Source organism: Arachis ipaensis, chromosome B04 (genome assembly GCF_000816755.2).
Source record: "Arachis ipaensis cultivar K30076 chromosome B04, Araip1.1, whole genome shotgun sequence".
In the NCBI taxonomy this organism is placed as follows: Eukaryota; Viridiplantae; Streptophyta; class Magnoliopsida; order Fabales; family Fabaceae; genus Arachis; species Arachis ipaensis.
In genome coordinates, this window is record NC_029788.2 from 98,822,942 (window position 1) to 98,836,528 (window position 13,587).

Genomic DNA, 13,587 nt, shown 5'->3' on the forward strand with positions numbered 1-13,587 from the left:
ATGCAAGAACTACACCACAGAATGCAAGACCTAGAGCACCGACTGGCAGACCGGGAACATCGTCAACAAACTCCCGAATCGAGCCACTCCCGCTCCGTCTCAAGAAGCCGCTCCCGACGAACAGCTAGCCCACAATCTGAAACTGAGAACGACAGGGAGGGAGGACGCGTGAGAAGACGCCACGACCCCCTCATATACGCCAGGAACGATAGGCGTACCATGGAGCGAAACCGTGAGGACGCTCGTCGGGAGGACGACGAGGGAAGAACAACCAGAACGTGGGGACTGGTGATAATGGGCACAACCCCATTCCATCGTTCCATCCTCGAGGTCTGGCTGCCAAAACACTTTGACAAGCCAACGGACATGAGGTACGACGGAACCCAAGACCCACAAGAACACATTACGGCTTTCGAAGCCAGAATGAACTTGAAAGGAGTGGGAGACGAGGTAAGGTGCCGTGCTTTCCCGGTCACCTTAGCGGGACCTGCAATACGGTGGTTCAATAACCTCCCGCAGGGCTCGGTGACCAGGTTCTCGGACATTAGCCGCGCATTCCTAGCCCAATTCACAACCAGAATTGTGAAGGCAAAGCATCCAATCAATCTACTTGGAGTGACCCAAAGATCCGACGAACCGACCCGGAAATACCTAGACCGATTCAACGATGAGTGCTTGGAGATTGATTGGATGACTGACTCGGTTGCAAGCTTGTGCCTGACGAACAGACTTCTAAACGAGGACTTCAGAAAATACCTCACCACGAAGCCGGTGTGGACAATGCAGGAGATCCAATGTGTAGTCAGGGAGTATATTAACGATGAAGAAGTCAGCCAGGTCGTGGCTGCCAACAAACGACAGCCCCCTTACAATCAAACCCGACACCACGGGAGTGGGGAAAGACAAAAGGAACACGCCAGGGACGGCGGTCCGAGCAAGACTCCTAGGCCATTTTCTCGTGTCGGGAAGTTCAGCAATTACACTCCCCTCACCGCGCCGATTACGGAAGTTTACCAACAAATAGCCGAGAAGGGGATCTTGTCGAAACCCCGACCTTTGAAGGAACGAACAGGCGGGAACAGGAGCCTCTACTGTGATTACCACAAGGGATATGGGCACAAGACGCATGACTGCTTTGACATGAAAGATGCACTGGAACAAGCGATCAGGGAGGGAAAGCTAGCCGATTTCTCCCACCGCATTAGGGAGCCGAGGAGACGGAACCGCGACCACGAGGGCGAAGACAAGACCCGGGCATCAAAGCGACACCAAGAGCCAGAGGACAACGACCACGGCCTTACCATAGTGAACGTGGTAACGGCGAGAAACGCGGCGCCTAGGTCCAAGTCGGCACATAAGAAAGACGCCAAAGTCTTGGCTATTTCCACATCCTCCGCGCGAAGCCCCAAGACACTCCCATCCATTTCATTTAGCCCGGAGGACCAATGGTTCGACGAGGTCGCAGAAAGCCCTCCCATGGTCATCACGGCCAGAGTAGGAACCGGTCTCGTCAAGCGGATCCTTGTAGATACGGGGGCAGATTCGAACATCATGTTCCACAATATGTTCGACGCCTTGGGTCTGAGGGACGCCGACTTAAAGACCCACCAGCATGGCGTTGTAGGCCTCGGCAACCACTTCATCAAGCCAGACGGGATAATCTCCCTGCCGACCTCTGTAGGACAAGGCCAAGGGAGAAGAACGGTAATGGCAGAGTTCGTGATCCTACGAGACTCCACAGCCTACAACATCATCCTAGGGAGGAAGACCATCAACGACTTGGGGGCAGTCATCAGCACAAAGATGCTGCTAATGAAGTTCATAACTGAAAAAGGATCAATAGGGTCTGTACGGGGAGACCTGGAAACGGAAGTCGCTTGCGACAATGCCAGTCTCTCATTAAGAAAGAAATTGAAAGAAGCGTCAGGAGTGTTCCTCGCCGACTTGGACACCAGAGTCAGCGACAAGCCGAGACCCAAATAAGAAGGGGACTTGGAAAAGTTTAGAGTCGGCGACACGGAGGAGAAGTTCACCTTCGTGAATAGAAATCTCCCTCACGAGCTGAAAGAACCTTTAATGGAAATGATCAGGGCCAACGGCGACCTATTTGCCTGGACACCAGCCGACATGCCGGGGATAGACCCCCAACTCATGTCACATCATTTGGCTGTCAAACCAGAAGCTAGACCGGTGGCACAGAGGAGGAGGAAGATGTCACAAGAGAGAGCAGAAGAGGTGGCCAAGCAGACGGCCAGCCTCCTCGAAGCAGGATTCATCCAGGAACTCGACTACTCGACCTGGCTGTCGAACGTAGTCTTGGTAAGAAAGCATAATGAAAAATGGAGGATGTGCGTGGATTATTCTGATCTCAACAAAGCATGCCCCAAGGATTGCTACCCCCTACCCAACATAGATGCACTCGTCGACGCGGCAGCGGGGTACCGGTATCTGAGCTTTATGGATGCCTATTCTGGATACAATCAGATACCGATGCACCGGCCAGACGAAGAAAAAATGGCGTTCATAATGCCAGGAGGAATCTATTGCTACAAAGTATTGCCCTTCGGCCTGAAGAACGCAGGGGCCACATACCAGAGGCTGATGAACAAGATATTCGGCGACATCATCGGCAAAACGGTGGAAGTCTACGTGGACGACATCCTTGCCAAGACCACCGAACCTGAAGATCTTCTAAGCAACCTGGGAAACGTGTTCGCAGCCCTCCAACGACACGGCATGAGGCTCAACCCCCTCAAGTGCACCTTTGCCATGGAGTCCGAAAAGTTCCTAGGATTCATGATAACCCAAAGGGGGGTGGAAGCCAATCCGGAAAAATGAGAAGTTTATAGAGTTCCTCGCCGGCTTGGGCATCAAACAGAAATTCTCCTTGGTAGAACACCCCCAGAAAAACGGACAAGTCGAGTCCGCAAATAAGGTCATCTTGCTTGGCCTCAAGAAGCGGCTAGACAACAAGAAAGGAGCATGGGCTGATGAGCTCGCCTCAGTCCTCTGGTCCTACCGTACAACCGAGCAGTCTGCCATGGGAGAAACCCCTTTCCGCCTGACATACGGGGTAGACGCAATGATATCCGTAGAGATCGGCGAACAGAGCCCACGGTTACTTCTCAAGGGGGTGGAAGAAGCTGTAGAAAAGGACCTAGTAGATGAGACCAGGGAGAAGGCCCACCTGTCAGAAGTAGCACTAAAGCAAATAATGGCCCTACGATACAACACCAGAGTGCTCAAGAGGGAATTTGAGCAAAACGACCTCGTCCTACGGCGCAATGATATCGGCCTACCGACCCAGGGAAAAGGCAAACCGGCGGCAAACTGGGAAGGCCCCTACAGGGTCAAAGAAGTGATTGGCAAAGGCGCCTACAAATTGGAGAAGCTCGACAGAAGGGAGGTCCCGAGAACCTGGAACGCGGGTAACCTGAGAAGGTTTTACCCCTAGCTCTAGCGTGCCGGCCAAGCGATCTAGCGAACTTAATCACTTACCTTTGTATTCGCCATGGTAACAAACTCATTTAATTACCAGTTAATGTTTACTTGTCATTTCTACCAATTTTACTTCTATTGTCTTTTCTTTTTTACCTACACAACACACGACAACAAGTTTCACGACGCGTTAAACGGAACCTCGATACGGCACCCCGGGACTAATCACCCCGGGAGCCATCTAAATAGAAGCCATAACAAACGGCTGCAACGATAACAAGAGGCCACGACCTGGCTTCGCCAAATTACCAACACAACGGTAAATAAACACGGGCGGAAAGCTCATACCGACAAAACGATAACAAAACAAAACGAAAATGCTACCAGAGGGAAAAAACAATAATCACAAGCCGACCAAGCGACTCTTAATGTATAACGAAGAAAGCTTCAAAAGTTCTACAATAAAACCGTAAATCCATACAAAAACATAAGGTACAAGAGCTCATTTTTTGGGCATATCAACAATCTTTCCATCCTTGATCGTCTTGAAAACTCCAATTGCCGACGTGTCGAAATCGGGAGCCACGATCTTCACCTGGGCCTTAAGGGCCTCCTCGGTCATGAAGATCGCGTTCTTCCCTTGCTCTCTGGTCACCTTATGTTTCTTTTTAAGCTCCTCAACCTCAGCTTGAGCGGCCTTAGCTGACGAGACGGCCACGTCACGCTCTTTCTCCAAAGCCACCACCTGACCTTGCGCGGGGTTAATTTGGCTCTCCAGAGTAATCTCCCGCTCGGTTAAACGGGACACGGTGTCGTCGGAGGCCTTCAGCTTCTCCTCGGCAGACGCGGGTTTCTCCTCAGCGACTTTCAGTTTTTTCCCCGACTCGGACAGTTGCTCCCGAAGAGTTTCAACTTGAGCTTTAAATTTGTTATTGGCCGTGACAGCCGATTCGAGCTTCCTGCGCAACGACTGCATCCTGACAACTCGAATTCAGCCTTCCGAGCTATTGCGGTACCGCGGAGAAGGGTACGGTACATCCACCTTGCCTGCCCCACAAGCTCGATACCAAGAAAATGATCCTCTGTGCCGGGGAGCAGCTGCAAATCTATGAAGGTTTCGGCGTCAAAGTTCCGCTCCATTACGGTAAGAACCCCTTCTGGGCTAGAGGATGCCCTCTGCCTTTTGGGGGTGGGGATAAGCTTCAAGTCGTCATCCTTTGGTCGAGCGGAGGTCGAGTGCTCGGGGCCAGCCGTCTCCTCTCGGACTGGAGAAATGCGCGCCCCGTCAGAATTCTTACCCGTCATCTTGGTGTCACGGGGTGACAGGGTCGCCTGATCTTTATCCTCAGAAGGGTCCTCCGATTTCTCGTCAACCTTCTCCGCCTCCTCCTCATCGTTGTCCACCAAGAAAGTCTTGAACAAGTCCTCAAACCCTGTCACAGAAGCAGACATCTCCACTGCAACAAACAAATAAACAAGTTAAGTCGTGAAACCGGCACAACCAAGCGAATGAAAGGAAACGCAAATTACAAGGCAAAACAACTCACAAACATAATTCCTGGTGACCTCCCGGTCACCCATCAAAAGGTGGGGATTCATATGGTTCTTCCCAAAAACCGCCAACAACACGTCGGCGACCCTCTTGTCCACAGCGGACATCCCCCTATAAGACACCTTAATGAATGTGTTGGACCCCGCCCCAAAGCTCCAGTACGTCGGAATGAGGCGCTCCCCTTCTAACGACAACCAAAAGGGGTGACGACCTTCGACCGGACGCACCTTGAAATATTTATCTTTAAACCCATGATAAGAGTCCTCGAACAAGCCGAAGATCCTCCGACCCTGGGCAGATCGGAAGGACATGAACCCTTTCCTTGCCTTCCCCTCCTTGGAAGGATTAGTGAGGTTGAAGAAAAAAAAGGAAGACGTCAACAGATACCAGCAACTCCAGATATTCGCATACCATCTCGAAATACCGGATAGAAGCCCAACTGTTTGGATGCAGTTGCGACGGCGCCACGGAGATCCGATTAAGAAGCGCCATTTGGAAAGGAGAAAATGGGATACAAACCCCCACCTGAGTGAACATGTATTTATAGAACCAGATCCAGTCGGGAACCCGGGGGAATGGAAATTAAGCTCATATAGCCGTTCGTTGGGGGAAGGAACGAAGACGTCATAATTGGTTTCCTCGTCTGTCCCTCCACACAAGTACTCGCCTTGTCGGAACTCCGTCAACTCCCCCTCGTCCATCTGATTTGGCGAATCCTTCACATCGGAAGTCACTCAGGCGTAGGGATCTTAATTCGTGGCGGAGGGAGAAGCCCGAGAAACGATGCGAGGCATACCTACAGTGGGGGTACCACTCCATTAGTCTATGAGGTCGGGAGTCCGGAAAAAAGCCCAGAAACTATATTTGTCCTATCCAACAGTTAAGACCAAGCATGGCTAAAAACTAAATCCAAACAAAGCCTACCCTGGAATGGTAACCCCCCTAACGCACCTACTTGACACTAAAAAGTCATCTATCATACAAAAATCAAACAAACAACAAGAACAAGGAGCAAGCACAAACAACAAACGTACAGGAAGGCCAACAATAAGGATAAGAAAACCCTGAAGCAGAAAAGAGAAGGGATCGATGTTTACCTGGATTAGTTGCAAAAACTTGGAAGAAAAAAGAGATGCACAAGGATGCTAGAACGCGGCTTTGGGATATTTGGGAGTGAAGAAGAGGGAGATAGGAGAAGCAAGAGTGGGAGAGGAAAACAAATGCAAAACTGTTTAAAACTGCCACTCAAGAAGCGCGAAAAGCCTGGGAGCAAAATGGTCTTTGCGCACAGGGTTTTCCAACCCATTATGAGCATTTAATGCTCCGCGCGAGGAACGAGGCGACAAACGGTCACCTCAGCAACAAACAGACACGCGCGCAAGAGGCACGTCCCCTCCACGGGTGGCCGACCTGGCGACAACACACGGAATAAGAGATAACGCACCACCAACCACCTTCATGATCATTGCTGGCGCGTTGGGGGCACTGTTACGGCCTGACCCAAACCACTAGCGGGCCAGTCCGACCTGAGCACCACCCGACCCGGACGGTCAGGAGCAAGACGCTCAGTCGCCGACCCGAACACGCGTCCCTGATAGCTACGTTATAGTTGTGGGAAGGAAGCATCAAGGAAGGTGGGCCTGTCCTTGATGGGCCCACCTTTGACATGATATATATGGGGAAGGTCCTACCCTTCCCCCAAGGTACGTCATATACCACTCATCCTTTTTCATCTGCACACTTTGCTGACTAGAGCGTCGGAGTGTCTTTGCAGGTGACACCCCCTTCTCCATTCGAAGAGCTCGGAACGTCGGCTGCACTCCCTACAACCCAGCATCTCGGAACCAGGCAATTTTCCTCTTATCAATCGAAGTACCAACCCAAACCGTCCGGTACCCGACCTACCGAACAGTTCCATAATTTTTTCCTTCTTTATCTAAGTTTTGTAACTTTTTATAGTTTGAGTTTTGATCCTTTTCCATTCATTTGCTACAACAAATATATAGTTGAGTTTTAATTCTTCAAGAGTCTAAAACCAGAAGAAATTAAACTGTTAGAGATTTATATATATATAAACTAAAGATTGAAATTTCATTTACATGTTATTGGAACCAAAAATTAGGGTATTGTATTTACACAAAATAAATCTATTAAGAAAAAAAGAAAAGATAAATGTAATTGAGTTTAATTTTGATCACCGAAAAAGTGTACTTTTTACACATTGCCCAATGAATCGCATCCGTTCTTTTGAATGACCATTTATGCTGTCAATATAAATATAAATAATGATATTATATATTTAAATTTTTTTGGCAATTAAATCTAACCAAGTTGGTTCAAATTCAACAAAAACTAACTTTATTATTAGCTAACCAGTAACCTTTTCATATCCCGCGTTTTTTCTTCACATTCTTCTTTTTCTTTGCGCTCTTCTTCTTCTCCTTCGTATTTTTTCTTCTTCTTTATATATTTTTTTTGTCATCGTCATTCTTTTATTGCTTTGTTATTGTTGCATTTTTTTCTTTTCTTCCTTTTTTTGGTGATTTTTGCAGTAGTATGTATGTCTTTTTCTTTGTTTGATTTATTTTTATTTTTATTTTTATTCTTGTTATAAGGGTAAAACAAAAGAATTATGAGAAATTAAAAAAAAAAGATGATGATAATAACGAAGAAGAAGAAAGAAATGAGGAATTTTGAGTTATGTTGAATTTATCAGAAAATAAAATGAAATTTTTTTACCGTGACATAGAAATTTTTTGAATTACACTTATTCGATTGAATTCTTGTCATAAATAAAAATAGCACCAAAATTTTATAATTTTAACATTGAAATTTTATTATAAAACACATAAATTTCTTTTTTAATGCTGTTTTTTTTTTTTGCTTCTTATTCTTCTTCCTTTTTTTTCTTTTGCTCTTACATCTTTTAGGAGTATTGCTTCTCATATTAGACTTAAATAATATGTATTGCAATCTTATTTAGTTGAATGAAAATAAATTTACACTTATTGAATTGAATTCTTGCTAGAAACAAAAATAACACTGAAATTTATTTAAAGAGACATCAAAATTTCGGTGTCAAAACTAAGATATCTATATGTTATTATTAAGAAATTTTTCTGATAAATTATGCATAATTCAAAACTGTTTCTCTTCCTCCTCCTTATTTTCTACTCTTACTTCTTCTTTTTCATCTTTTTTTTTTCTTTTTTTATTTTATTTTTTCATAATTCTTTTTATTTTACTCTCTAACGAGGAGGAGTAAAAGGAAAGAGGAGGAAGAGGAGGAGGTGGCGGCAACGGCGGTAGTAACGACAATGATGATAACAAAAGAGAAAGATGAGAAAAAAAGAGAAAAAGAAGAAGACGAAGTAGCAGTGTACAGAAGAGGAAGAAGAAGAAAAAGAAAACTAAGCAGTAGTGTACATAACAGGAAGAAGAAGTGCGCTTGAATATGATAAGCTGAAATACAACTTAGTTGGGTAAATCACTTGGTTGTAGAGTATTTTTTGCAATGTAAAATATAATTATTTTACTGATATGTCATTATGTAATTAAATGTATATGTAAACACTATCAGAATATCGAAATTAAATTTGATGTAATTTGTGATGTTTAACTGTATATTTATTTTTATTGAATGTGCCCCGGCTTAAAATGACAAAAATACAAAATGTGCCCCTGCTTATTTGCACATGGCCATGTCATCATGCTAAAAAGAAACTACTTACTGGACATTCTTGGAGGGAGAATGGCTCTTGGTCCTGTCAACCAACGTTTCGTTTTTATTCTTTTTCTAGCGTTGGGTTTATCTACTGTGCTTTGCATTATGTCACAAATAAGGAAGATGGATGAACTATGTAGAGCTCAATTCTGACTATCGTAATACGCTAGAAGCGTATATTTTCTCCCAGAAAATCATTAGAGGAAAAGGGGAAAATCATGATCATAATCGTTTGGTGTAAGGACAAAAGACAACTGGTGATGAACAGGTTTTTTGTTTGAAATGGAAATGATAAACCACAACTTTCTTCTACATCCTCTCTCCGCTGTCAATCTACAAAATTGCTACTACTCGTTTTTGTTGTAATCCAACAGTGATTATTCAATATTAAGTAGCATTTATAGTAGCAATCCAGGACATTAAAATTACCTCTCCATGAAAACCAGAGATTATAGAATACGGAAAAAGATTGACAACCAACATCCTTTCCTTTTCTTTCTCTTAATCTTGCTCATTCACTACTTTGTTGGCTAATATTTTGTTAAAAATAAGTTGGTGTCTTAGCAAAACCGAATATAATATAAAGGTTGTGCTAACATATTTCAAAGATTTTTCTTTGATAAATGCATTACAACAAAATTGGAAACTTCAAGCTTTGGCTTTTCAAGGGGAAAACATCGTTAGTGTTTGCACTAAGGCTTACTTTCTATACCGAATCTGATTAATCAAATCATATAAACAGTTCACTAGTTTCATACAATTCCAACATTTTGGCCTAGTTGATTTTGAATTAAGGGTAAGGGAACTATTGTAACCTTTAGTGCATTGTAAGTGTATACTAATAGCTGAGGTATAACATATTTTAACAGGAAGAAGCATAGAGAATGTACAGTTTCAAAATGAGATTAGATCCTAAATGAGCAAATCAAACATCATCAACATCACTTCCAGCAGCATTTGGTTCTTGAGCTTCCATGTAGAGGCTGCCATCAGGTCCCAACACCTTAAACCTATTCACAATAACAAATCGCAAATCTCGTTTAAAAATACTGGCCACCGACCATTACCAGATCCCCAATGCCACTTATTCTCGTTTGAAAAACAAATGAACTAAATGGTAAATTACATTGATCTCCACTGAAATTAGGTAATTCTACTCCCGGCATCCCTTGATATGTCATGCAGACATTGACCTCTTCTCATGTTTATAAGGGAGGTTAGTGTCGCATTTTATACACTACAAGGGTGCCGAGTGTCAATATAACCCAAATTTCAAGGAGTTTAGTGTACACTTCTATGAATAGAGCGGGTGTTATCTGTAACATTGCCTAAGCACAAGAGAGGTTATTGAAATTTACCCTGAATATAAAGATAAAACATAAAAGCTATAAATGCAGATTAACTAACTAGTCACCTTTCAAGGATAAACTTTCCTTCTTTGTACTGCTGAGATTTCTCACAAGCAGACTCCTGAAGTGAAATGAGATAGAAAGTTGGTCTTTTTAGAAGAATAACTTATATAAGCCTTCGTAAAGAAACTTCTAGAAAGTAACATATCAATAAGTAATTCTATATTTAAATGCTGACTAATGACTAATAGAAGTACTTACTTTGAATGTTTTAAAAGGTTCTTTTTGAGAAGTAATAAGTTATCTAAACAGATAAAGAAAAAAGTAGGCAATGTGATTTTGAACTTGCAAAAAGTAGTAGTGTTATCTGATGAGTCTATGTTATAAACAGGCATTTGCAAATGTCAACAGCATCTGAACAACTAAATCGCCAACAACAGGCCATAAAAATTGGTCCTTACATATTTCCATCCAACAATGGATCCACATGCAACACAGAATATGTCAACAACAGTGTGCACTCCAGTAATCAGATTTCGTTCTTCTTTCTCTCCAATGGTAACATTTACACTGTCATAAGATGGAATAACAAGTTATTTCAATTACTCAATGCTATTACACAACAAAGTCTCGTACTCATCATGATTTTTCATCCAGTACCAAGTGCATTACTGAAGCATTCAAGATATTGAAAGCATAGAAGTGTAAGTTATTCTCTGTGAAATCACCACTTTTAAAGGAATGTACTCGTTGATAGACATGAAAATTTTTATTAGACCTAGAAGAGTGAACTTACTCAATTGCATGATATGTAATAGGCTATGTATTTGACAATTATTATTTTTATTCTGATGTTTATCGCTAATTTAGCTAAATATTTATGCAACAGTATCCAAAAAATTCTGCAATGGCACTAGAGATGCTTATTTTAATTTTGTAATGAGAAAGTCAAATGAAACTTACACTTTATCAAAGAGATAAGCTTTCCCATGCCTGCACTGGAAAGACTAAAAAAATAAATAATAAACAAGAAAACCAGATTAGTTTAGATTGTCTGCGCTGTACAATTAAGATACAGATGCACAATGCAGCACAGGGAAGGTAATCATACTCAAAATTCTCTATTTATTTAGTAACACATAACCGCATCCATGTCAAAATAGCCAACCTGATGTCAATCAGGTGCCATGATCAAGGAATAGAAAACTTCCAACTTTTAGTGGTCAACGAGTTTCCAATGAGGACATTTTATATTGCTTTGTTCATATATAAGTATATAACCAATCAAGAGAATATGGCCCAACAGACTCAATATTGATGACATTTGAATCCAATTTTAGAGATAAAACCCATACAACAACAACAAAGTCTTGTTTCACTAGGTGGAGTTGGCTATATGAATCAAACGATGTCATTGCGTCAAGTCATGGCTCATGGATTACTTCTAAAGTCAGCCCATTTATGTTTAGATCTCTCAAACAAATTCATCAGGCACAAATGGCTTCGCAGAGCTAACCAGAAGTGGGCATATTTAAATCTGGATGAAATTTTAATTAGAAAATTTGATAAGAAAAAAAAAACATCTTTTTAAGTCTGTTAAGACGTATATTCTATTTGAACAAATCTTTCAAACACTTCATCTCCAAACTGGACCATTTTACTTTCTGATTTATTTACTTATTGGGATAATGCCATGCCCTGTATATGCATATTCTACACCACTACTTATATGCCTATGCCCATAACAATCTGTCTCAAGAATTAAAAAAAAAATATAGTCATTGAATTGAGAGAATCACCAGGGTGAGAAACATTTTTGCTTAGAAACACTAGGTACTCAATGTGAATATAACAGAACCACAATGCCTACAATTAATACAATTACATGGCTTAAAAAAAATTTGAGGAAGCCATACTTTGGTGCTCCCATACACGTTTGTAACTAGTCCAAAACCTTTCCAAGGAATTACGCAATTACAGTGAATAGAATGTCAATGCGAAAAAATGAAACACAACTATGGAGACATGAATGACTTGACACCAAAAAATAGCAGCACACAGAAATTCAAAATCTTATACATTTAACAACCAAAACGAAATACCAATAATAGTTGAACATCATGTAGAGTCCACAAGTTAGTATCGACATGTTTAACCCAAACACGATCCTATCTAAAAATGCCACTGCTTCATATATGTATGTGTTCCAGAAACAATTCCTCTTAAGCTCCATCAATTTCTCACTTCGTGTCGATCCTATCTTCTATTTGGCCCCTCTGGGGTTAATCAGATTCCCATCATCATGATCAACCAGTAATGGGGGCATGATGGTTCTAAATTGTGTTTGCAACCATAGCGTCGTGATACTCCCTTCAACACTCGACAACAATTTTGCTGCCTTAGCAACACTCTTGCACAATTAATGGTAATCACAGTAATCAAAAAAGCAAATATACCCACTATTTTAAACCATCATCACAAAAGGCATTATATCACATAATTCTCCAACAAAAACCCAGACATTAAGATATCATCAAATTGTACATTCAGCCATTCAGGCACCAAGATATCATCACACAAATGTATGAGAGGAAAAAGAAAAGGAAAATAATAACAACACAATAAACAATTAAAAATAAACCTTGGAAATGATATCATCAGCAAGGGCAAAATGCGTTTGGCAGTGCTTGCAGCTATAGAAGTTCCCTTCAAGACTAACCAAGAATAGCCTTCCCATGTCTTCTCCCTTACCTTAACACCAATCTATCAACTTGAGACACAGCCACAGAAAGAAGGAAAAGGAAAAATTACAAACACACAAAAGGAAATCAGAAAGCCAAAAAGAACCGTACGACAAATTAAAAATTAAATAAAATAAAAGCATGCCATGTTAAATGGGAAAATACCAATTCGGTGAAAATGCTGGGAATAATAATGTTAATGAGAGAATGATTACCGAGAAAAGATGAAGAAGAGAGAGAGTTATATCAGTGAGAGAAGACAGAGTGGTAGCGCATTGTGAATGTGATGAATGGAATTGGAATGGGTTCTGTGAAACTGAAATTTGGAGTGGGTTTGTTTTGTTAATTGGAAATTAGAATGTGAATGTGAATCGCGAAATGAAATCGAAGGGGGCGTGTGGGAGTGATGATGATAATCAATAAAGAGTTTGCCGTTCCTTGTTTCTACGGACACATGACATGTCACCCTTCTCTCTGGGTAAGGCGCCGGACTGCTCCTAACATAACTTGTTATGCAAGCCACTCTTAGAGACTCAATTCAGAATATAACCCTTAAACAAGGTTGAAAATGTTACAACTTCCAGGGTTCCTCCGCATAACCGTTCGTGTTAAATTATTAAAAAATATAACTGAGTATACGAAAATGCGCCTGAATTCGCCGATATAATTGAGAGCATATAACTGAAAAGAATGTAGTTTTTTTTATCTTCCCTTATTAAATATTTTTAATAAGACTGAATCATAATACTTTTAATAAAAAAAACACAGAAGTAATTTTGATTT

General features: G+C 41.9%; 2 protein-coding genes across 5 annotated transcripts in view; one reads left to right on the forward strand and one right to left on the reverse strand.

The window, feature by feature from the left end:
* Positions 1–1,983, forward strand: LOC107636745. Its single transcript, XM_016340237.1, has 2 exons — positions 1–450; positions 520–1,983. The coding sequence occupies exons 1-2, from the start codon at positions 1–3 to the stop codon at positions 1,981–1,983; spliced, it is 1,914 nt and encodes a 637-aa protein (XP_016195723.1).
* Positions 9,334–13,587, reverse strand: part of LOC107637917 (protein yippee-like) — a 12,510-nt gene continuing 8,256 nt past the window's right edge. The window contains exons 1-6 of one of the 4 annotated variants that reach the window (XM_021121394.1): positions 13,020–13,370; positions 12,705–12,826; positions 11,027–11,070; positions 10,525–10,633; positions 10,129–10,184; positions 9,334–9,724 (exon numbers count right to left, since the gene is read on the reverse strand). In XM_021121394.1, the coding sequence (XP_020977053.1) occupies positions 9,640–9,724; positions 10,129–10,184; positions 10,525–10,633; positions 11,027–11,070; positions 12,705–12,800 (390 nt within the window). In that variant the 5' untranslated portion in view covers positions 12,801–12,826; positions 13,020–13,370 and the 3' untranslated portion in view covers positions 9,334–9,639. Of the gene's footprint in view, positions 9,725–10,128; positions 10,185–10,524; positions 10,634–11,026; positions 11,071–12,704; positions 12,834–12,969; positions 13,371–13,587 lie in introns of those variants that run through there. The other 3 variants (XM_021121393.1, XM_016341162.2, XM_016341163.2) reach the window with 3 other exon arrangements.

Coding starts and splice junctions, on each gene's coding strand:
- LOC107636745 (XM_016340237.1), top strand. CDS start 1: ATGCAAGAACTACACCACAGAATGCAAGACCTAGAGCACCGACTGGCA. Junction 451..519: donor TGAAAGGAGTGGGAGACGAG/GTAAGGTGCCGT, acceptor AACCTCCCGCAG/GGCTCGGTGACCAGGTTCTC.